Source organism: Gopherus evgoodei, chromosome 19, assembly GCF_007399415.2.
Source record: "Gopherus evgoodei ecotype Sinaloan lineage chromosome 19, rGopEvg1_v1.p, whole genome shotgun sequence".
Taxonomy (NCBI): Eukaryota; Metazoa; Chordata; order Testudines; family Testudinidae; genus Gopherus; species Gopherus evgoodei.
In genome coordinates this window covers 5,869,676-5,894,444 of record NC_044340.1, presented here as the reverse complement: position 1 = coordinate 5,894,444, position 24,769 = coordinate 5,869,676, and the positions used below count along the sequence as shown (strand labels likewise).

General features: G+C 45.6%; 2 protein-coding genes across 6 annotated transcripts in view; both read left to right on the top strand.

Moving 5' to 3' along the window:
• Positions 1-7,355, top strand: part of EI24 (EI24 autophagy associated transmembrane protein) — a 53,780-nt gene extending 46,425 nt beyond the window's left edge. For 3 of the 4 annotated variants that reach the window (XM_030538137.1, XM_030538138.1, XM_030538139.1), the window contains exons 7-11: positions 131-250; positions 699-810; positions 3,298-3,409; positions 4,867-4,941; positions 5,662-7,355. In XM_030538137.1, coding sequence (XP_030393997.1) covers positions 131-250; positions 699-810; positions 3,298-3,409; positions 4,867-4,941; positions 5,662-5,824 — 582 coding nt within the window. In that variant the 3' untranslated portion in view covers positions 5,825-7,355. Of the gene's footprint in view, positions 1-130; positions 251-698; positions 811-2,318; positions 2,387-3,297; positions 3,410-4,866; positions 4,942-5,661 lie in introns of those variants that run through there. The other variant, XR_003997184.1, reaches the window with a different exon arrangement.
• Positions 7,356-13,110: 5,755 nt separating this feature from the next.
• The window catches only part of STT3A (STT3 oligosaccharyltransferase complex catalytic subunit A), a 31,135-nt gene continuing 19,476 nt past the window's right edge, over positions 13,111-24,769 (top strand). For both annotated transcript variants that reach the window (XM_030538150.1, XM_030538152.1), the window contains exons 1-8: positions 13,111-13,204; positions 16,412-16,494; positions 16,971-17,096; positions 17,456-17,516; positions 18,589-18,710; positions 19,832-19,977; positions 21,438-21,528; positions 22,771-22,877. In XM_030538150.1, the coding sequence (XP_030394010.1) occupies positions 17,009-17,096; positions 17,456-17,516; positions 18,589-18,710; positions 19,832-19,977; positions 21,438-21,528; positions 22,771-22,877 (615 nt within the window). In that variant the 5' untranslated portion in view covers positions 13,111-13,204; positions 16,412-16,494; positions 16,971-17,008. The remainder of the gene's footprint in view (positions 13,205-16,411; positions 16,495-16,970; positions 17,097-17,455; positions 17,517-18,588; positions 18,711-19,831; positions 19,978-21,437; positions 21,529-22,770; positions 22,878-24,769) is intronic.

Below are 24,769 nucleotides of genomic sequence, written 5' to 3'. Positions count from 1 at the left end.
AAGAAGACAAGATTGCATCCTGAAGGTGTACTCAGTGGAATCTGCATGCTGGCTGCAGATCAGTAATGCAGTCACTCGTCTTAATTGTCTTTGCAAATTAGTTTCCCTGAAATGTGTTTCTCTATTTCAGGACATCGCAGATTTGGCATTTGAGGTTTCTGGAAGAAAGCCCCAGCCCTTTTCCAGTGTCAGTAAAATCATTGCTGACATGCTATTTAACCTCTTACTGCAAGCACTGTTCCTCATCCAGGTGAGATTAGACCTTTCTTGGGTTCTGTATCTGGGTCAGTAGAGAACCAAGTGCATATTAGCTGTGAAAAGCTGAGGGGGAGATGCCATACCATTCTGCTGTTCGAATGCAGCTGTTGGCATTAGTGACAGCCTTGGAAGAGAGAGCCTCTTGGCTGGAGGGCTGAGCTGTGACAAGGAAACTGTTGTATGCAGAGAATTGTGGCCAAATTGATTGATGTTCCCAAAGTGACAGGATGAGCTTTGCTAGAAGGGAGGTGGGGTTCGGAGGGTCCTATTGGAGGGCAGGAGGGAATAAAATGAAAACTACAAGAAAGCAAGATCCTCTTTAGATGTGCTCCCATGTCACTCTCTAGGGTGAAGATAAATGTATTGTTTTCCTGCTTTGCTGTACATAAATCCACCACTGCAGAAAGCAAACTCAGTCAATTTCTTCTCTTCCTCTGCAGGGAATGATTGTGAGCCTCTTCCCAATTGATATCATTGGCCAGTTGGTTAGTCTCCTGCACATGTCGCTGCTCTACTCCCTGTACTGCTTTGAGTATCGCTGGTTTAATAAAGGTTAGTGTGCTACCCTTCACTTCCAAGACTAACAACATGTGTCTGGGGACATTTCACATTGCTGGAAATATTTTAAATGCATAAACTGCCCGATAGGCAGACGATCCAGTTTCAAACACAGTTTATCCAGACAAGTAACTTGGGATGTTACCAAGTGATCTCTCTCACCCCCTCCACCCCCCCTTCCTCCTCCCTCACCTCAAGAGTATGGAATATGGTCTTCTCTTTAGAAAAAAATTGTTTTTTTTCCAGAGCATTAAACCTTACTGGTCTGATTGATTTATTGTGCTGTTACACAAGAGAGATTTAACTAGGAGGTGATTTTCACCTGTACTACTCTATTAAATGGTCATGCCTTTTTGGTCACATTTAGATGTTAGTTCTCAGTAATGGAGCTGAGCTTTTGCCCAAGGGTGAGACACATCAATAAGATGAATAAAACAGAGCAGCACCTCAAAGCACCTCATAGTTGGGAGTGAAATCCTGCTGTTATGGGGACTGCATAGGCAATGGATCAACCATACCACTAGTGGTCCAAGAGACTGTTCTACTGAGAGAGAGGAATATTGGCTGCAACATGGCTTGTTATCCCTGACTTTCTTCAGAAGGTGCTATGGGGACATTTCCACCTGAAACAGTCACCAGAGATGGGCAGATGGGACTTCAGCATCTTGTCTGAAGTCTGGCAACTCTGACATCGCAGCCAGCCCTTCTCTGGCGCATGCTTCATTGCAGTGTGAATCCAAATCCCAATAGGGATCTTGACTCCACACCTTTATGAGATCAAGGTGTGAGTTTAACACAGAGCAGTACAGACACCAGGGGGCTGAATACATCATTTCACAGTCTATTTAACACTGGCAGAGAAGGGGCCACTATAGATGACTTACTGCCCTTCTCTGTTTTTCTGTAACTGAACACTCTGCTTGTGCTGTCCTGAATCTCTTGCCTGCCTATTCATTGAAGCTATAGCAGAGATGAGAAATAGTCACATGGTGCTTGAAGCAGGGCAGGGAAGATGAGTGGTATAATAAACATTTGTTTGAGGGCCAGATGCAGTCTGAAATTCTCCTGGTGGCTCTCACTTGGATTTGGTCCCCTTCTGACTTGGTTTGCAGTGTACCATAGAATTCTTAGTTCCAGGGGAAAAAACAAAGGTTGTCTTGTGTAATGGCTTTTCAGCTCCAAATATTTTTCACTCCGTGGAATTAAGTCAAACAGGAACTAAATCCAAAGAGGCAATCTTACCATCATTGGAACCATCTGAATTCTAAATTCAGCTAGAGAAAAAACACTAGAAGAAAAGAGAACTTTCGTTTTTAATGCTATTGCTCTGGATTGGGAAGGAGCCTGATGATGAGTGGGAGGTAGGCCCAGGCCATCTCTTGCCCTGTACATGAACATTTACTTGTCTCTCACAGCTGTGGTAAAGTTGTTTTCATTGTTTAACCTTCTCCAGCAAAGGTAATAGAAGAAAAACAGAAATGATGGTATTTTTTTCCTTTCAGATTAGAGAGAGATGCCTTGACAACTTGTTGCTGATAAAAGATCCCATGTCACTTTTCACAAGAGGAATGTTAGTTAAGTTTTACAATTGGAATAATTTAATTTTGCCACCTACTTTCAACCATTAGTGAAGTTTCAGCCAACCATAGCGTTATTTTGTATCACACCATATGCTGCAGGGGATTTTAAGCATAAAAAGACAGGAAGCTCATAATCTAAATTAGATTCTTCATTTAACGCTGTAAGTGTTCTGTATTTTTACAGTCCGCTGATAAATTACTGCCACATTTATTCCAAATATGTCTGCATTTCAATGATGGTAGATGTAATTTTTGTCAAGGGGGAAAACCTTTACAAGAAAGTTTAAAAAAAGCAGTAGGGAGAAAGGTAGAAACCTATGATATTTTTTTTATAAAGCATAGTCCTCCATATTTTAACTGAGCTGACCAGCTTTTCTGAGATTACTCTTTGAAGTCTTGAGGTTATCTAAACTTAGAGTTTAATCAGTTGCTTTTTGTCTTGTGCCTTTTGTCCTATCAGCTCAGTGGGTCCAGTAAACCAAGTTTATATTCTGATCTTTACTACAAAAGCGGCAAAACAATTAGATTTTTAGACTCTGAAGAACATCTCTATTTCTATGGTGTTGTAAATCAGGGATCCCTTGTCAGATTTTATTGAAGCATGATAGAAAAATTCTATTCTCGTCTAAGGCTTCACACACCACTTTTGAGGCTGATATTCTTTTGTTTGTGGATTTTATAGAGTAGAGCCCAAATCTAATTTATAATAGAAACTTGTTTGTAACCTTACCTATGGAATGGCCACTACAGCTCCCTTATGTAGTTTATAAATTACTTTGGGATCATTCAGGATGCCTGGTACTCTAGAAATATGAGATTTAGTGACAACATGTGCTCTTTATCCAAAACTTTCCTGCCTTAGTTCCTTAAATTTCTGTACGTTAACTTGTGTCTTTATTAGGCATTGAAATGCATCAACGGTTATCCAACATTGAGAGGAACTGGCCCTATTACTTTGGATTTGGTTTACCGCTGGCTTTTCTCACTGCAATGCAGTCGTCTTACATCATCAGGTGACTTTCACTGTAAATTGGGACCATTGGGCATCCTTGCTTTGAGGGTGAATGCAGAGGTAACATGTCCCCCAGATACCACCCGAAATTCCCAACCTCCAAGAGACCATCAGAGAAGTGTACCTTTCCCCAACCCCTGCAGATCAGAGGAGTATATCTGCTTCCACAGCACCATAGGAAAATAGCTCTGGTAATAAGTAGTTGGAGGGAAAAGTACATTTCGGAATAAGGAAAGTATTCCCATTAAAATCAGAAATGTAGTACAGATTCTTCCACCGAACTACCATACAACTATGAGACATATTTGGATAGTAGACTCTCCCCTACTTCCTGCCCCACTGTATTGACCATTCTGGAGGCACAGTGGCTGGGAAAAGCTCATAAATCCTCTCACTGCTCAGAAATCTTCTCTCTGCTGAGATGATGTCATTGCTGTTTGCTTTATGATTTCTTGTCCTGCTCTGACCCTGCTGTAACCTTCTCCCATACGATTTGAATACTCTTACAGATGGAGCCAACATTAGCGGCATGCTTTCTTTTACACTTATAATGCAGAGCAGTAAGTAGAGCTAGCAGGGGCCACGATTTATTGATGCAGACAAACTTTTCTGTCATGAGCTGCATTTCTAACTGTGTTGCCCCTGCCTAAGGTAACACTGAGACAGCATATATTTGGGAGGTAAAACCCAATTCCAGTGTCAAGCTGTGTATCTGTCCCTTCTTCCAAAAGTTCACTGAATACTTAAAAAAAACACTGCAGTGGATCCCAGCAGGGAAAGATTTAAACATGCCCAGAACCTACTGGAGTTACCTGTCCTTTATTTAATTGTCAATGCCACACCTTTAACTCGTCTTCCATGTGACTGAGATTGTCTCCCTTAAAGCTGCAGTGAAGTGCTGATGGTTGCAGTAATAGCCCCATGAAGGCCACAGCAATCTGTATTTAATGTGCAGGTGCAGCCTATGGAAGCTGCAGATCCCAGCACGTGATACATTCTCTTGATCTGAGCTGCTGGAAAATGTAGTTTCTGCACAATGTGTTTCCCTATAAATATTGTGACAGGTGCCACCTGCTCCATTTATACAAATTCAGTGCGGGAACTGGAGGAGGAATAGCTCAGTGGTTTGAGCATTAGTCTGCTAAACCCACGATTGTGAATTCAATCCTTGAGGGGGCCATTTAGGGAACGGGGGTAAAAATCTGTCTGGGGATTGGTCCTGCTTTGAGCAGGGGGTTGGACTAGATGACCTCCTGAGGTCCCTTCCAACCCTGATATTCTATGATTCTTGGTTGGGCTGCTTGATTTCCCCTATGTTTAATGGTGCTTCACTCCTTGCAAAGAGATGTCCTGAAATCAGCTTCCATTGCATGGGAGGTCATTTTCCTATGTAACCTTATTATGACACCAATTTATAGTAATTGGCTTTTTGCCCAATGTGCCATCTTCATTTTGCAGTGGCTGCCTGTTCTCCATTCTTTTCCCTCTATTTATCATCAGCGCCAATGAAGCAAAGACACCTGGAAAAGCATAGTAAGTATTTTCCTTAGGAAACTCATGATAATGCTAGATGCAGGACGAACTGACACTCGAATCAATGACCTAAAACAGGGCTTTAGCATTACTGTGTCTGGTAAGCCAGGGGGTGCCCTTGGGCATCTCCGAACATATTGGTCATGTAGTGACGAAAGAACAATAGTGTTGAGACACCTTCATTAATTTAAAATAAGGGAAATTAAACAGGATTTTATTAACAGAGAGGACACTATGTTAACATTTCAAAAGGGTGCATTACTGGAAAGGGAAAGGTTCTCTGAGGTTATTGATAGACTTGCACTGAACTGAAATCCTCTTATGTCACCCGCCCTGTATGCCAAAACCCTGGAATTCCTGGGCAGCCATCAGCTCAGCTCTTATCTGCAGTTTCAAGCTTTTCAAGACAGACTTGACCCCAAGGTTGGAATAAATGGGTCTGCTTTGTCTTCCCTGTGTAGATACAAGGGTGGAATAGAGGCATCCTGCATTTCCTGAGGAGTGGGTATGATAACTGTGCCTGTCACTGTAGAGTGTATCTACTAATCTGTGACACTCATTATCCTAGAATATACTAAGCAAAATATAAAAATGGACAAAGGGAGCTTCTTGGTGCACTATTATATTAATGTGTTTGTGTGTGCGCCCGCGTGTACGTGTGCAAGAGACACCAAATGAGACTTTGGGATGGGAGCTCACAGCATTTGCTCTGTGTTTCAGCCATTTCCAGCTGCGTCTCTTCTCCTTGGTGGTTTTCCTCAGCAACAGACTCTTTCACAAGACAGTTTACCTTCAGTCCACCCTGAGCAGCAGCTCCTCAGTGGACAGACTGCCCTCTCCTCACTCATCCCCTGCCAAACAGAAGGCTGCTTTGAGGCACTGAACCACAACCAAAGGGGGGGGGAGTGTGTGTGTGTGTGTGTGTGTGTGTGTGTGTGAGAGATCCTTGGCTTCTACATGTGCCCCTGTGACCTAGGGAAGGGCAGGACCCATTCTGCCAAGGGGCTTGTGCATTTCCCCACTAATCACCATTGTAAGCGCCACTTGGACATTGGTTTTGAGTCACTCTGAGAGTGTGGATGGAAATCTCTGGAAAAGTCTGGATTTTTAACACCTTTGTGAGTTTTAAAACGCCGGGTTCTCTGTGCTTGTTTTATAGAGTGTAACAGACCTGTGCATGTACTGTTTTGTATACTCTTTTCCTGTGCCATTTCCTTCGATACCCCAGGAAGAATGGTTTAGTAATCCACTTTTTGCTGTAGCTTTGTGGAGCTGATGGGAGTCTCTAAAGTAGATTGCGCCTCAGCTGTTGGATTCCTCAGTGATTCTAGTTCTTTGTATATTGTATCTCAGGTCAGGTTTTTGTAATTCCTGCTGTCCTGAAAAGCAGAATTGGAAGACAAACTGGATCATGCTGATCTAGGGGCAAGATCAATTTATATAGAGAGGGGACTCTCCCAGCCCACTATCCAGTGAGCTTCAGTCAAGCTCTTTCTGTCAACTGGCAAACTTTGGGTCTTTCCTCAATACAAGACCTGGACAAGTGCCACCTTTCTATATCCAGTATATATACTGCAGAGCATCGACTTTCATCAGGATGAAGCAAATTCCTAACCTAAACAGCAGAATGTGGTGGGTTTTTTTTAAATACTGTTGGGAGCTGGGGAAAGCTCCTGAAATTTCAAAGGGAAATTGTATAAACAAGGTCAGGAACTGAAATGGAAACTTATTGAAACACTTTTTAACTCTGTAGCAGGGTTGTGAGGTTTTTAACGTATCTTTTTGTCTCAGCAATCGGATGCTTTTGAAAATTAATGTCTGCCAGTTTTCCGTGGAGACACCATGCATACTGGTGGTATTTAAAAAATAATTCAAAATTATGAGGTTCCAAACTATCGAGACAACACAAGGGAGACCAGTCAGTTTCTGCTGGACTCATGGGAGAATATACAGACCTGGGCTGCACCACTGTCCTGCTTAAAGTAGGTAGTATGCATCTGGAAGAGAGAGAGCTTGTTCAATTAACATGAAAAGCTCCAAGTCTGTTGCTGCTGGCAACACTATCTCTACGGCAATTGTTGTCCCAGCGTAGGTGGAATGGTATTGGCCAAAGTACACTTACTTGGTTGTGGCTGCAGTGAAACTGCTTTGTCAGCTCAGGATATGTGAATTCATGTGTGTGCGTGTAAGTCTATGTGTGTGTGTGTGTGTGTATATATATATACTCTGTATACACAAAGGGAGGGTGAGCAATCCTGGTTCTAGACAGTGCTCTTGCATGTAAAATTTCTGTTTGGCAGAAAAAATCTGTACAATTCAAGAAGCCGTCTGTTTTTCAGAACTGAGGTTGGTCTACAGATGAACTTTTCTCTAGTATTTTCACACTGAAATATTAAATGAAAATGAACAAAAAATCAAAAATTGCAGTGGGTTCTGTCTGAGCGCTGAAGTTAATGTTAAAAGGAAAAAACTGCATTTTACCGTGGATGGGTCATTCTTAAATTGTAATCCGGGGACTTTAAGAGGCTACATGTGGGAAGGGAGGTGGGGGAGATTTGGGAAACAGTTCAATACAACTTATGGAAATAGAATTTGAACTTCCCTTAAGCCTCTCTAAATAATGTAAATGACTCTCTTAGCTTGCTACAAAGCACTCTCAAAGCCCTCGTCCAGACTAACCCGCGGCATCGGCGGGTTAAAATCGATTGCTCGGGGATCGATATATCGCGTCTAGTCTGGACGCGGTGTATCGATCCCCGAGCGCGCTTACATCGATTCCGGAACTCCATCAATCCGAACGGAGTTCCGGAATCGACACGGAGAGCCGCGGACATCGATGCGGCGCCGTCCAGACTGGTGAGTACCTCGATTTTAGAAATTCGACTTCAGCTACATTATTCTCGTAGCTGAAGTTGCGTATCTAAAATCGATTTTAATTCCTAGTCTGGACGTGGCCAAAGTAATACTAGAAAGAGCCACTTCTGGATGTTATGTACTCTGTCAAGCAAGTTAGAGCAGTGGTTCTCAAACTGTTGTACTGGCAACCCCTTTCACACAGCAAGCCTCTGAGTGCGACCCCCCCGATAAATTAAAAACACTTTTTTATCTATTTAACACCATTATAAATGCTGGAGGCAAAGCGGGGTTTGGAGTGGAGGTTGACAGCTCATGACCCCCCATGTAATCACCTCGCGACCCCCTGAGGGGTCCCGACTGCCATTTTGAGAACCCTGAGCTATAGGGAAGAGAAGGGGCAGATTCATGAGAGAGTATTTTGAAAATGAACATTTTTGAAAGAGACTGTATTCAATCTTACTTTACCGTAAAAACCAAACCTTTGTTTTAACAGCAGTTAAGGTTGCTAAATGACAATATATTAACCTATTTCATTATTGACACAAATCAAGCATTTCAAAGCAAGGAAATCGTTTTGGACACTATATCTGACATTGCCCACTTAATAAGCAACCATACTGTTCTTATCAGGAATCCAGAGATGTGCACATATTTAACTACAGCAGGTGCATGAGTTTTCAAGGAGATGTAACTCCATGGAAAGTTGGAAGGGGGCAGTAATGAGCTTGTTTTAAGCCAAAGGGAAGAAGACAAATGATAGACAATTCAGCATTCAGATCAGGGTAACTTTAATGGCCTGTAACTCCAGTCTAACTTCGCAAAAACTTCCTTTGTTGCTTTCTGAGTAAATATAGCAATTTTCTAATTCAAAGTTATATTGGGGCTAAAAGTGGGCAATGGAATGGAAGTTGGTTCCAAATTTAACTGTGAAGGGGCTACTGCCTTTCTCCAATATTCAATCTGTTATACACATCTATTGTTTGAGCACACGTACATAGATTAACGTGGCTATGGGAATCTTCCCTTCTCGGGCTAACATGATAAATTAATGATGCCTTAACTGAAGTAAACAGCATGGAGGAAAGTTACACTGGGCATGTAACCTAGTACCTCTTCTAGTTTATCATGCTTAAACATGCTGCTTGCAGAAGGATGTAGCAAGACTTCCCTGGCCAATGGTACTGGGCTGAAGTCTGGCCACCATCAGCTGGATAGTGATTGAAGGCTATGAAAGTGACAGGGGTCATTTTGAGGGAAATTCCATGTTCTAATAAAAGCAGCAACGAGTCCCGTGGCACCTTATAGACTAACAGACGTATTGGAGCATGAGCTCTCGTGAGTGAATACCCACTTCGTCGGATGCATGTGGGTATTCACCCATGCTCCAATATGTCTGTTAGTCCTGTGGCACCTTATAGACTCTCTGCTGTTTTTACAGATCCAGACTAACACGGATACCCCTCTGATCCATGTTCTAATATACTCCTCATTGTGGTCTGGGCTGCATGAATAGCGGGGTTTTGAAGAGTTAATGAAACATAGACCAGGCGAAGGTATTGCTGCTTTTTCACAAGTGTACTAGCCAGCTCCCTCCCTCTAACCCTGATAGCTTTCCAACCATGTTTGGCCTCCCAGTTTTCTGGACAAAGACCTCTGTTCCAGACAAGGCCTGCTGTTTCATGTTCACCTATGCACCATCAAATGACTGGCGCCGCTTGAGCTACTTGCAGTTGTGGTCTGGTGATTGCCAGAGGAGGCCAAATTCCATAGTGAGCTACTGCAAACACAGGAGGCAGGCAGCAGTAATGCAGTAGAGTTCAGCAGACAAGCTCATTACCAGGCTTCCCCATCCCTGCCTAAGAAAACCAGGTACAAAAGGTTACAGCCCCATACTGTGGATAGGATTCTTCTCCCTCTGTGTGGCCTTGTTGACTGCCAGCGGGTCTTGCCTATCTAGGAAAAGAGTAGAAGCTTCTCCTTCGTTAGCCTGTCAGTGGAGGCCTTCCATCTTTCTGTTGCAGTACACCACACAGTGCTGCATTATTTAGAGGTGAACAATGTGGAATTCACAGGTTCCAAAGAATGAACCAAGCCCTTCACCGAGATGATGGTGGGTTTCTGGATATTGTTACAAGGTAATGGACCCTAGCTGCTGTTTGTTCCCAGAACAAGACAAACACTGAGGAAGGGAGCAGCACAACATGAGGTGCCAGTGGGTTTGCAAGGGCACTGCTGTGCCTGCGAGTATATGGTAAGTTTTCTAGGCCGTCAAAAATAAAATGGAACGAGGAGATTCAGTTAAGCCATCCCAGGGGTAAGGATTTCAAGAGGTCACGTGTGGAACAAATGCTCAACTATGTAGCTCCTGTCCACTGAAAGTGCATGAGTTGGGGATAGAGAAGGGAAAGTAGGATTTAATTCTCTTACATACGTAACTGATGGGAGATTTAAGATCTGTAGCCTAAAGATGTTTGTGGGTAGCTTAGTGGGAGGGGCTCTATTACTGCTGTGCCATGTCCTTGGGCAGACTCTCCTGCCCCTATTCCAAACCCCATGACCTTAACTCACCTTTATGTGACCTCCTTTTGTAGCTTGCTGAATGTTGCAGTGTGAGCCACATAAAATAGGAGGTGGCACTGGCCACAAGATGGTTGCAAATAATTGTGTAATTATTGCAGTGTTACCTTTAACATGATTAAAGATCCGGATCAAATCCTGCTCACACAGGCAGCCACACTGAAGCCAATGGAACTGGTTATAGGAGTACAATGAGCAGAATTTGGCTGAGACAAGGTGGGTGAGATATCTTCTGGGATTCACAGAAGAGGCAGTCTCTCACAGATATTCCTCATCTCTCAACATAACTTTGAGGCTGCCAGAAAGTCATTGCATCATGCTGTGATGGGAAGATGCTGCACTCTACCAAAATTCCCCTGCAGTCTGAGAAATATGCAAATCCACAGAAATCCAGCCTCTTCTCAGAGAGCTATGTGAGCATATGGTCACTCAGTGTTGTCCCACTACAGCTGCTAGAATTGTATTTAATCCACAGCAATACAGAGCCCATAGACTATCAGATCTATTTAAAGATACAGAATGACATCAGGCATTTGAGTTCCCCCTCTTCTCCAACTGACTGCATCCACAATTTGGTAGAAGTGTACCCAGATGTGAGGGGAGAGAGTCAGGGGAAAGAGACAATGTAACCTTATAGATAGCAAGGGGTGAAAGTAATAGCTGGACAGAGAAGTCACTCTGCAACAAGTAAAAACAGCACACATGAGAAGGAAAAGAAAATAGCCTAGAGATAGAGAGAATGGGTTGGAAATGTAAGAAGAAAGGGAGGGAAATGGAAAAAGATAAAGTTGACATTGTTTTCTGGTGAGTAATTTCAGTGATGCTGCTTTAGTTTATTATACTATCTCCAACTTTGGAAAAAAAGATTTTGTGCTTATGCACAAGCCCTGGCATATGCAGCTGGGCCTAGCTCCCTCTGCAGCAGGAAACCTGAAGATAGAGGAAAGAATCCCCCTGATAGCCCCCTTCTTCCTCCAAATCCACATACATCCAGAAAGAAACCAACCACCTAAACCCAAAAAAACCATGGAGAGCTTTTAGCCTGTGAAGGGTGGAGAGCCAGAGCCCCCATGAAATACCTTAAGGACTATGCCTCGATGTTACAGGGAAGGGTTCAGCGAGCACAAAGCTGGGGATTGTGGCATGGAACCCTCAGGTCTGGGCCACACACAGATTTTGTACTCATGTAACTATCTGGGTCAGGGGTGATTTTTGCCTTTACAATCACAGCAGAATAGCCCTGCTGGGGGTATGCTAGACTTGTGTACAGAGGCCTTGCCTGTATGGACACAGCAAGACAGCCCTAGGTGGGGAGTGAGTCCAGGTGCTGATGCCAGCCCCACATAGGCCTAGCAGAACAGTGACAGGGAGGGGGGCCTGGGTTAGGGTTGCCAGGCATCTGGTTTTCAACCAGAATGCACGGTTGAAAAGGGATCCTTGTGACTCCAGTCAGCACTGCCAGCCGGGCCATTAAAAGTCTGGTCGGCAGCACTAAGGGGCCAGGGCTAAGGCAGGCTTCCTGCCTGCGCTAGGTGGCTCCCGGAAACGTCCACATGGGTGGCCAGGGAGGCTCAGCAGCTCCCATTGCATGGGAACCGCAGCCAATGAGAGCTGGGGGGCAGGGCTGGCTCCAGGCACCAGCACAGAAAGCAGGTGATTGGGATGGCCAATGGAGAGGGGTGGCAGGTCCCTCACTCCCTCTTGGAGGGAAGGTCCTGCTGCAGAAGAATAAAGTGGTGCGCTAGAGCTGCCACCGAAGTACTGCCAATTGTGGCTCCCCCCACCCCCCGCTTTGCTGCTTGGCGTGGCAAAAAAGGGGGAGCCGGCCCTGCTGGGGGGGACGGTGCCTGCAGGCATAAGGGCAGCATGCAGAGCCTCCCTGGCCATCCATGTGCTTTGGAGCTGCAGGCCACTTCCTAGAAGCCATGTTAACTACCGGCAGGACTCCACACCCCCTCCTGCACATCAACCCCCTGCCCTAGCCTAGCGTTCTCTCCCACACCCAAACTCCCCCCCCCCCCCCAAACCCTGTCCCAGCCCAGAGCTCCCTGCTGCATCCCAAACCCTTTATCCCTGGCTGCACCCCCAGCTGGAGCCCACAGGCATACGCCCTGCACCCCAGCCTGGAGTCCCCCACACCCAATTTCCCTCCCACAGCCTGCCCCCCACCAACACCCTACCCCCACCGGGAGCCCCCTCACCCCCCGCACCCCAAGGAAAATGAGTGAGGCTGGGGGAGAGCGAGGGAGGAAGTGGGGCTCGAGCGAGTGGGGGCAGGGTTAGGGGCTTTCAGTTTTGTGCCATCGGAAAGTTGGCACCGCCGGGGGGGAGGGGTGAACCCAGGGGCCCGCCCCGCCCACACTGTGGGAGCTCTAGCGGGATGGACCACGTGGTTCAGGCCCTGACACCGGAAGTTGGCCTAGGGTACCGCCCCCCAACCGCCGCCACGGGCAGGCCCCACCTGGCCAACACCACGGCCCAATCCGGTCACGTGACACCTTGTCCGCCGGCCCCTTCCGGGCGTCTCTGGTCTGGGCCGACACGTCACTGCTCGCGCCTCAACCAAACTGCCCACCTTTCAGACCCCGCCTCTCCTCTCACCTTTCCACCAGCCACAAATCAGCCCTAGAGCGTCGGTCCCGGCCCCCTCGCACTGAGTGACAGGCACGATATCCAGTCAGCTCAGGCGTGGAGGGTCGCATCCCCGCCTCGCGGTGAGGGACAGCGGTGTGTGCCAATGGGATGTTCCCAGGAGCGAGGGGCGGCAGGCAGGGGTGGGTGCGCGCAGCGGATGGATGGCTGAGGGAGCGGGGCGGAGAGCAGCGCCCAGGTGAGGGGGTGAGGGCCTGGGCCGGCCTGCGGGGCACCCGCGTGCGCGTTGTCGGGCAGCCGGGGGGTGACAGCGGGGCTGGCTTGTTCCCACTCCCTCCATCCGGCATCTCCCCTTCGCTGTTGAGTCCTGCGGCCCCCCCCCCGCGTCAGGCTGCCCCCCCCCGCTGCACACACCCGCCACGCTCCCGCCTTCGGGTCCCTCCTTGGCCACCGGGCCTCGGCGCCGCTGGGCGCTCCGGGACCGCTGCCCGCCGGGCTGAGCAGCGCTGGTGCCTCGTTGTTCCGCCTGTACCTGCCTCTCATCTCACGTTCTGAGTGTCAGGCCAGGGTCCCTCTTGTTTCGGTTTGTACAGCGCCGAGCACGAGGGGCTCGCAGCCCATTACTGGGGCTCCTCCGCACTCCTGCAACGAATAACGGGGGAGGGTGCGTGCGGCTGCGTAGGAATTGCCGAGGGATAGTAGCCAAGTGGAACCGCTGAGTATGGGTGTAGCTCTGAACACGCCGAGGCCTGTGGCCATTGTGGCAGCCAGTTCCCTAGGCTAGGGCAGTGGTTCTCAAACTTTTTTCCTTTCGTGGCCCACTTGAAAATTGCTGAGGGTCTTGGCGGACCACTTAATGATCTTTCCAAATGTTGCTTGTACTGTTAGCTAACTATTGTAAAACACTTTGGATTAAAGGGCTATGTTAAAAAAAATCTTAATGTTTTTTGTTCTGCAAATAAAAGCACACCACTCATATTTTAATATCAGTAGTCTGAGCTTTCCAATGCAATGGATGTGCCCTCTCTCCCCTGCCAGGCAGCCCCTGAGCTGGGGCTGGGAAGGAGGGCCATCTTTCCACAGTCCTGGAGCCGGGCAACGTTGCCTCTTTCTCTGGCCGCCGCAGCCCTGCACATCTCAAGTTCCCCCCATCCCCTTCTCAACCCACTGTCCCCTTCCACCTACCCCTTATTCCCCCCAAGGCCACCACCTCACCTTACGTGTGCGTCTTCTCCAGGGTCCAGGCACCTAATTAGTGGAGCCACGTCTGCGCAGCTCCACTAATTAGATGGGTGGCCTTCATTCTCTTCTGTGCGGCCACCCAGGCACGCATCTTAGAGGAAACTATCTGCAGACCGCCTGAATGGAGCTTGGGGTCCATGGACCACAGTTTGAGAACCTATGGTCTAGGGTCAGCTCTCATGAAATTTCTGTCTCGTGCACTAAGGAGCCTTCCCCTGCAGTTTGATATTTGCATAGTCCCAGTGACAGGTAGCTGTTGTGAAAGGTCATGCCCAAGGTGGGGGTACCAAGGGCCAGTTCCAGGGAGGGCTTTTGGGCTAGAGACTTGGAACGGGACTGTTCAGTGGTGAGAAGTGCAGTGCGTGGAGACCTCTAATGAGTGACTTATGATGCTAAGCTGATGGGCTGCTGTATTTGGTACCAGCTGAAGCTTTTTCAGGGCAATATGAATTGCAATAATTTCCTCAATTTGAGTTGCAATAATCAAACCCCCGAGGCCATGAATGACATTTATTATATTGATCACCACAAGGAGCTCTGTATCTGATAGAAGTGCAATCACCTGGCCAGTCATAGATGGAAGTGGGCACTTTTTTTACATCATGATCATTTGGGTAGCCAGTGCTATGGGGGATTTTAAAACAGACCCCGAGGTTACTGACTGACCTGCCCTCATTAGTAGGGCGAGTTGTAGAGGAGCCAAATTCCTTGAAGGACTTTCCCTCATTCTATAAGTATCAGCTTCATCTTGCCTGAGTTCAGCTCTAGGGAGATGCTCTTCATCCAGGTGCTGATTTTGATTGGACATTGAGAGAGCTGGGAGATAGTGCTGTGTACATTAAATGTAAAGAAGATGCAAAGCTGGGCATCATCTGTGTTTGGTTGGCACTTCCACCTGTGTTAGCTCTGTAACTCCCCCAAAGGCATCATAGAGCTGTTGAATAATACGGGGCAGAAGATTGAGTCTTTGGGGACTGCAGGAGAGGGAACAGTTGCCTGTAATGGTGCACTGTTCAATCTGAGAGAAAGGAGGGGATGAGATGTGTTGGTGGTATCAGTTCCACAGTTGTTCCCTTTTGCTTATTCCTCTTACTGAGGGCGATTACTGTACAGGAATTGCAGGTTGCCCCATCCTGATGGCAAAACCATGGCTGGACAATGTTCCCTAGGCTTAGTAGAGCGACCTATGAGGCAGACTGACTGTCTGGATTCCAGATTCTGACACACATAGTAAATCTGTCGGCAGCAACTCCAGCACCATATCCTTTGTTACCCTGAAGTTCCTGGGGCTGCTGCCAAGCTCAGAGCTGGATTATCTGTTATCTAGAAAGTCTCCAAAGCCAGTGCCAGGTTCTCTTGCCCTAACACGCCATGGGCATTTGCATTCTGTTGCCTTTGAGTAGAATAACAATGGTCTTTCTGTGTCCGCTGAAATTGGGAAACTAGTAAAAATGTAGCATCAGTGATTCGGTCTTGGATAATATTTTTGGGCAAGTTTGTAACTTTTCTGATAGGCAAAGTAGATGTGGAAGTGTTTCTGAATGTATCTTTATTTTATATGACATATCCTAAGATTGTCAAGTCTGGTCTCTCCAGCTTAATTTAAAGGCTCATTGGGTGTCTCAGACATATGGACATGGCGCTTTCTTTGTCCTTGAAGTGTTAGAGACTCTAAATCAGTAACAAACGGAACTTATTTCCCAACTGTATTTGTTAAAGAGTTGTCAACAAAATCAAAAAGTCTTATGTATTCTGAATTAAAATCCCTTCTCTTTTTTAATCAAGTTTCACTTCCCTCTTGTCTGATATCAGTCCTATCGGTTTTGTGTTTATAGAGCCTCTGGGCTTGTCAGGATTAGAAAAGTTTCGCAGGTTCAACCAGATGGAATCAATTTGAAATCAAACTGATGCAGTTTGACTACCCTACCCTATCCTGGTCCACGGGAGAAAAGTCCTGAATTTCTAGTGTAAACAAATCATGGGGTGAGGGGGCGAGGGGAATCCTGTCAGGCTTTCTTCATGTATCAAATGGGAGTAAAAAAGGCACAAACTCTATGTGTATTATTTTGTTTGGGATTTCTTTGGCCTTTGCAGGTCACATTAAAAGATGAAGGGAGGGTTTTAGGCCAGGGAATGCTTTTGAAGTATTACTTACTGCTAATTGCGCTTATAAATTTACATTTACATGGCACTTTACACACAGAGAAACAGACACATCCTCTGCCCCAAAGAACTTCCAGTCTAAAGCAAGACAAACACAAGACAAGACTGAGGACAACTGATCAGGTGAGGGGGTTATTGGTGAGGAGGGATTGCTTGAAGAGCTGTGTTTAAAGATGAATTTGAAGAGGGAAAAGGATATCTGGCAGGTGAGGGCAGGGAGTGTGTCCCGGTCCTAGGGGAAGTATAGTAGAAGGCATGAAGCTAAAAGTGAAAGGAAGTGAGGAATGGCAAAGTACGGGGAGAGGGACTGAGATCAGAGGTCTAAGCAGGGCTGAGATTAGTGAGAAATTTCAATCAGATTCCATAAGAGACCGAAAGCCGGTGAATGTATCCAGAGGGGGTGACATGGTCAGAATGACAGGAGGGGAGATTGCCTTTTGGGGCAGAAATGGAGAGCTTTGTGTCATGGGAATATTGAGCTGTTAATTCCTTATTTAGAGAGCTTCTGAATAAGCATTGTAACCGGAATCCGAAATGCTGCTCTTGGGCTGCAGGCTGCCTTGCTCTTGGCTCATCCCTTCTGTCCTGTTCCCTTTCAGGTGTTCAGGCGGCGTCCATCACAGCCTTTGATGTGAAAATGACCAAGTTAGGGTTTCTCCGCCTGTCCTATGAAAAACAGGACACGCTGCTCAAGCTTCTCATCCTGTCGATGGCAGCTGTGCTATGTAAGTCTGAGCCTCGATAATTCAACTAGGAACATCCTCAAAAGGCAACTTCCAGAATGTTGCTAGCTCAGCTCCATGTTTTGCATTTCCTAGGGTAACGGAACTCAGCTGCTTTTAAAATAGCTTTAAAAAAATCTTTCCATTCTTTCTAAAACATTGAAAATAACATCTCCCCTCCCCAGCTCCCTCAAGGGGTCAGTTTGAGGCAGTCCTGGATATCAGGCCAAACGCACCTTCTCTGATGACGCCACTTTTCACAAGTTTTAAGCTTTCATCTAACAAAGACATTGAGCTAAATCAAGTTTCCCTTGCTGTGTGAATACTGTTCATTGACTCTCCCTTCTGCCTGTGTATTGCAGCTTTCTCCACTAGACTCTTCTCTGTGTTAAGATTTGAAAGTGTCATCCATGAATTTGACCCGTAAGTATCCTCCTTCTGTCTTGTGGGCTCCAATCAGTCTTTTTCGTTGTGAGAATGTAGAGATGGTGCTGTATTTGTCAGGGTCACATTACCCTTCATGTATGAGGGTGCTGAGCAAATTGCTCTGCACTAAAGATGGGGGATTTGAAAACATATCTTTCATCACAGGCCTCTAGATTTCCCTCCCCCAAAAGCTGGCACTCTTCCTATTGCTGGTGATTCTTGCTGGAGTGTGGGGCTGGCTTAGATGGAGTTTACTTGAACAGGTTCCCTGGTGTCTTTGGTATCATGTTGCTGCCAGTGGCTGCCCTCTGGACCTGGTGGGGATGAATGCAGGACCACCCCAAAAGTCAAAGTACAATAAAGTACGCTTAGGTAGCAAAGCTCTGAGTGCCCCTGCAGGTTTGAGCTCTTATTGATTAATCTACTGGAATTTGCAGTTACCTTTGAAACCAGTAGAAGTACCCAAGATGCCCAAGGGAGGTGGATAGGGCACCTTCGCTACAGAGGTGCAGGGTGGTTTAGTGAAGCTGGAATAAAGTATTGAACAGTTTTGTGACATGCTTGCTGGGAGAGTGGGGGATTGGATTGGCTCTGCAAGCAGTCTCTTCTGGCCCTGCTTTTACTGAGGCTGTCCCAGTAAAAACACAACTATCTTGCAAAATGTTAGACAGCCCAGATATGCAAAGATCTGAGCTGCGTTCCTTTTCTCTTCAGAAAGTATATTGCCAACTGTTGTAGCTTTGTATTCGGTATCTTTAGTCATAAATATCTACATCTGGAGAGTGGTGCAGCTGATCACATTGATACCTGCTAAAACTCAGAATGCATAGTAAAGAAATGTCCAGAGCTCCTTGTGTCTAATACTCTGTGCTTTTGCACATGACTCTCCTAAGGATTTTATTTCAAGATTGTATACTGCTGAGCACTTGGGCTGGCACTCACGTGTCATAAGTGGTGGCACTTCCTTGTGCATTGATTAGTTAAGGGCTGAGATTGGAACCTAAGGAGCAGTAAACAGCATTTCCCATGTCCATGCTGCAGACACACTCAACATCTCATGATATTGCAGGTATTTTAACTACCGTACGACCCGCTTCCTGGCAGAGGAGGGCTTCTATAAATTCCACAACTGGTTTGACGACAGAGCCTGGTACCCCTTGGGGAGGATCATTGGTGGAACCATTTATCCAGGTAAAGCCAGGGTGTTTCTTTTTCACTAAACCCCACTTTAAAGTACAAGAAGTTCAGATGGTGCAGATTCCAAGCCCTTATCTTGGTTCAAGAGACTTATCCCTTAATCTTGTCTCTCCTATTCCCTAGCTCAGAGATTTCTGTGGCAGGGAAATCAAACTTGATTTCTCTCTCTCACTTTACATCAGTGTCATGAAACATTAGATTTGTTCTTACTGGTTGCATAGCTGACATGGTACCTAAGAAGTAACTTTGGATAAACAAATTGACTAGTAATATGATAGCTCACTGGGCTAGCATCTGATTGTGGTAGTTCGAATAGTCCTTGCTGGGACTTAGGGATTCTTCATCTAAGATAATGTGATTGGAGCTGCACATGCCTGTGTCTTTCCTTTCCCCCCCACCCTCCTCTCTTGGTTTGGGTTTTGGACAGTAGTTGGCTGGTGTGAATTATACTGTTGATTGTACTTGCACTGTGGTACCTGATTAATACAGAGGTGGAATTCTCTGAGCTCACACATGATCTGGGCCTTCATAGTTCTAATACAGCCCTGAGATAACCGACTCCACTTAAATGTAGTCCAGTTTTGTCCTGCAGGGTTGCATATTGCTGCAGGTTCCCCAAAGGTGAAATATAGTTCAAAGCTGCTGTCTGGTTTACTCAAGGCCAGTTGGGGGAGGAAGTCTGCACTTCATCCCATGTTGAGAGCCCAGTTAAGACAGATGCCAGATGTCTTTTAAAGGGTCTGAAGTATTTTGATGGCTGTCCCTTTAAATCTGACCAGCATACTCTTGGATCAGAGGCACTGGCCAGACATCCCCTGTTTTATATCCTCTGCCCACCAAACCCCTAATTTTAGGAAGGTTTGGAGGTCCCTGAGACCTTCAGATAATAGTGTTAAGGGCAATATAAGTATCTAGATGTTCATAACATACGTAAGAAATTAGTTTAAATGCTTTAATTTGATAGTGTCCCTCTAAGCTCTCTTTACCTCAGATAAATTATCCCTTTCTCATCTTAAAACAGCATCTCAGTTGCCTTCTGTGCTAAATGATGTATAGCTCATGTATTGCTGGTGAATCAATGACCCCTTGCTAACAAGATTGTCTCTGTCACTCAGGTTTGATGATCACATCGGCAGCGATTTACCATGTTCTGCACTTCTTCCACATTACCATTGACATCCGAAATGTTTGTGTGTTCCTGGCTCCCCTCTTCTCTTCCTTCACCACCATAGTAACTTATCACCTCACCAAAGAACTCAAGGTAAAGAGTAGATCTGTGCATAGCTGCTGAGTTTTGTAGCTTTCAGTAGGGGGCATGAGATTTGCTGTTTGGTGTACCTGTATGACAGAGTAGAAGCACTGAGAATTGCGGGGAGAGCTGAGATTATGGTCCTTAATACTTCTGTTACTTTGTTGTTTATTGATTATTTGCTGTTCGAGAGCCAGATTCATAAGGTAATTCAGTTTATTCATCTGGCCTTGAAAATCCCCCAAACTATTTGTGAGGCCTGTATAATCCTGACTGGGCTTTTTTTTGACTCCTACCCAATGGGATCTTTTCCATGCTCTATTTCATTTTGCACTGACCTCTGAGTGCTTGGCCCTGACTGGCTTTGATGGGGAGGCCAGCAGGATAGCAACCACGCTGGGGTCTTATAGACTAGGAAGAAATAGCAGCTCTCCCATTCTGTCATGTTTAGGGCCTGTGTCTCACACGTTGCTCTGTGAGTGCTACAACTCCCACCGTACCTGGGGATTGGTAAATGGCAATAGCTGGCCTATTTCCAGCTTGAGTCCTGTTTCCTTGCTCCTTGTTATGTTAAATATTGTTGGGAGAATGGGAGTAGGAGGGGTTGGGGCTTAAATGTATTGCCACAGCTTGACCCAAAGGCAGATATCTGAGTTGAGTCAGGATCTCTACTTGTTTGAGGCATCTAGGTCACAGGTTATTTTGTGCCCTTTAAAATTGTCTGCTGCCTGGAGATGCCTTTCGAATGACCTGCAAGGCTTGTAATTGCACAGCAGTGTGTGTCAGAGCCACCGCCCTGTCATGTTCACTTCCATGAGCAATGCAGTTCGGTCCCAAGAGCCTGGTTTTTATTTTCCCCACAGAACTGCTTTGCACGGTGATAGTGCAAAGTCATTCATGTTTGCTTACTTCTGCCCGCTGGTTTTTAAAAAGTGTTTGAGCTGGAGAGGGTGACCTTGGCATTGGAACTTGGGCTGCTGCCCATCTCTTCCACTTCCCAAACATCCTTCCTCATTTTGTCTCATATGTTTATGTTCCCCATGCCAGCCAGCCCAACTGGGAGTTTCAACCTTACTGTCAGCATTTTGTAGCCGTAATGAAGGTAGTTTCAGGATCCTGTTTAGATACAGCTCTGTGAATTCCTTCTGCCAGGGTGGTGCATGCAGTAATCAGGTTTGACTCTCTGTACTGATCCCCCTCTAACAGATAAGAACCTCTCTTATGGGCCCCAAAGGGGCTCCTCCTCCAGCTCTCCTCAGCTGAAGGCAGGCTCTGACACAGGTCTCAAAGGGAGACTGGTGGGGCGAATCTTCTCTTGGTCCCTGGGGCTGGGAGAAGTGATTATTTTACCCAGTCACTAAACAGGAACTCTGCCTTGGATTAGTTTGCTTTTGCCAGCCATGCTAGTTTGTAAATCTCTCTTTAAAGATTCAAGTTGAATCTCTTTCCCTCTGACCATATGTGGTTCCTAGGATGCAGGGGCAGGTCTCCTAGCCGCTGCCATGATTGCCGTGGTGCCTGGTTACATCTCTCGTTCTGTGGCTGGCTCCTATGACAACGAAGGTGAGATCAGTTGGACTCCAAAATGGGGTTCTGTAGAGACAAAAGGTAACCCCTTAAGAACCACTACGTGCTGAAAACTGCATGTAAAAATAGCATAGTGGAATTCCTTCTGTATTTGCTCCCAGACACACACAACCAGGTCATTCCTAAATCAGTAAAGATTCACCAGACAAAATCTTCACTGCATTGAGATGTGACTTTTCTCCTGCCCATCCAGCATGTTTTGCCCATCTGATTGAGGCAGCTGACCTCTCAGGACAGAAAGCATCGTCTCTCTTTTGTACAGAACTGAGCATGTTAATTATACTCTAATAAGAATATCGTCCGTTTCAAGTCACCATGTGATTCTACCAGCTCCATAAACTCTACTACTCTTGCTGTGTTTCTTCTTCCCCTTACCTCACTGCCAGTAACAACAATTCTGCAACTGAGATGGAGACAAGTTTTCTCTTATTTAGCTAAAACAGAATAGAATCCAGCTTGCTCTTCTGTAGCTGTATTGGTACTGCTGGGGCTACCAAGAATCATCCTGTCAGTAAAGTTTGCTTCTGGTGGCTCTCCAAGTCACATCTGCTAATGTGTAGAGTCAGAAGGGACTGTTTTTACCTTTTTAAAACCTTTAACAGCACTTTAAATTATAATTTAATTTACATTTAAATTGACATACGGGGTAGATGTTTCTTCCAGGGGCCCAAGGCAACATATGCAGTGACGTGTTAAGTTGTCCCTGTAGCAGACAGTAATTTTGTAGGCCTCTACTCCTTGGGATAAGGATTTCTGGCTTTCCGTCTGTGAAGGGTGCACACAGCTTGTCGAAATCTTGGTAGGCGCTGCCACTGCAGATGAGGTTCCCAAACCAGTGGGGGTTGTCAGAAGCTGGACTGGATGTGCTGTGCACTGGTCCCATTTCTGAACTTTGAGGGAAGGACATTTTGACATAGGACAGTAACTTTCATAGGAGATCACATTGCCAGTGATGCAATGGCTGTTACTACTTCGAGGAAATTTTGTCTCCTTGGACAACAGGGTGGACCTAGGGTCAGGTTTACCAAGGTTTTTAGATGCAGATGTTGTCTAGTGAGATTTACAAAAGCGCTTAAGCAAAATGGGCACCTAATCCCCATTGAATTAAAGGGCTTGTCCTTTTTGCCACGGTGAGGTTGTCCTGGGCCCTTCAGGGCAGATGTTTGTTTTTGTGTCCATAGGCTTTCCAGGCTGATTTCTGTACATTATTTTGCTCAGGTATTGCAATATTCTGTATGTTGCTAACTTACTACATGTGGATCAAAGCAGTGAAGACTGGCTCCATCTACTGGGCAGCCATGTGTGCCCTTGCCTACTTCTACATGGTAAGTGTCTGTTTCTGTTTCTAATGTTAAGGAATCTCCAACAATCCAGTGACTGCTTCAGATGTGGGAGTTGACCAGAAGTAACCCAAATACAGCCTGGGTGTCAAATGTGTTCTGCAGCTGTCTTTGTCTCTGTTTCAGCATGCAGTCTTCCGTCCTATATTCCTTGGTGATTCCTATATTCCTCCCTGCGGCTCGCCTGGGTATTGAAGTCGAGGATGGCTGCATTTTGTATCATTTTAAGCCAGTTACATATGTCTTCCTAGTTCCTACCAGATTGCTAATGGGACCTATGGTTAAGAGCCCTTGAATTGATTCCCTGCTGATTGAGCTTTATTAACCATTGAATCTTTTTATTATAGGGGGTGCTGTTGCAGTGTCCAGGTGTCAAAGGCCTTATCCTCACTAGGAGAAAAGTGTGTGTATTTTTAACACATTAGCTGATCAGAGTAAAGCCTAGGGTTTCCATTGACAGACTGCCATGTTAAAACTACAATTTGCCTTGCCTACACTAGGATTTTAACCTGTGTTGGCCTTCACCTCTTTTCCTAGTGTCGACACAGTCAAAGCAAATAGTAAGAAGAGCTGCGTAGCATGCTGTTTGGTGTCCCGGGACTCCAGAGCAGCCCAGCAGAGAGACTCTGTTGGCAACTCCAGTGTAAAGAGAATTTATCTGAGGTGTAAAAAACTAGAATTTGATTTCAAAGCCAGTAGGACATGTTTTCCCCCCCTCCCATGGAACATTCATCCTGATCTGTTGAAAAGAAGTGAGGGGCAAAGCTTTCACTCCTGTTTTCTGTGTAGTGGGTTTCATTTTGTCCAGTGATCTAAGCCTGCCTGGATGCTGTCATTAAGACCTGGTGGTCGCTGTATATTCTCAAATGCTATCTTCTGTCACTTTTTCTTTGTTTGGCTTTTTTGAATGGAGCAAGTAGGGTCAGTGCTCCATTCAGCTTTTATGAATACTGTATCAGATTAACTGCTAATGATTCTCAGTGTTGCATGCCATATTGTTTGTGCATAGTGGTAGCATTGGAGAGTATGGGTAAGTGTAACCTAAGACTATATTCATAATACAGCAGGTAATGCATGATCTGAGATAAGCCATCCTGAAATTTTTCCATGTGACTACAAAAATAATTGGATTTCTCCTTCTTTGGGTACATTTTTCTGTCAGGTCAGTGCTGGAGAGCTCATTTAAGCTATCAGAGAAAAGGCAGATGTTTAAAGAGGAGTCACTTGTTTAAAAGGAAAGATGTTTGGAATTGTCACAGCACCATGACCCTTACGTGTTCTCTTCCCTCTAATGGGATGTGCTAAATGTGCAAACAACAGTAACGTTTGCCCAAACCTGCTGAGAGAAACAGTGAACTAAGTGTTAGAAAAGCCAAAGAGGGACATTAATTCTGCATTGTTTGAAGCCATCACAGTGTCAAAGTTAGAATCAGGACTCACAATTTGTCAGACCACTCTGTTTATTAGCGCAGCGCTCCGCCAATAACATTCAGAATATGTGAGTGGCCATGCAAGGCCAAAACAGTCTTATTTATACAGATAAAAGAGCGGGAATCAGACAAAAGAACCAAGAAAGCAAAACTGTAAAATTCACCTGGGGCACAGCATGCATATCCTACTTCCTTACTAACTCTTTATGGATCTGAGGCTAATACTTCACCAATTGCCCTTAAATGGTGCAATTGTTCTATGTGAATGTCTGTATTCCTGACACCTGGATTGCAGCATTCCAACAGTTTTTCTTAAAGGTACAGACAGCATTTCTTTAATCCTTTCTATTTTCACAATATAATTCATTCTACTTTCACAATCCCTCCTTTTGGTCAAGCGCACGCCATGACCAACAATTACTGGGTTCCACAAATTAACCGTTTCTT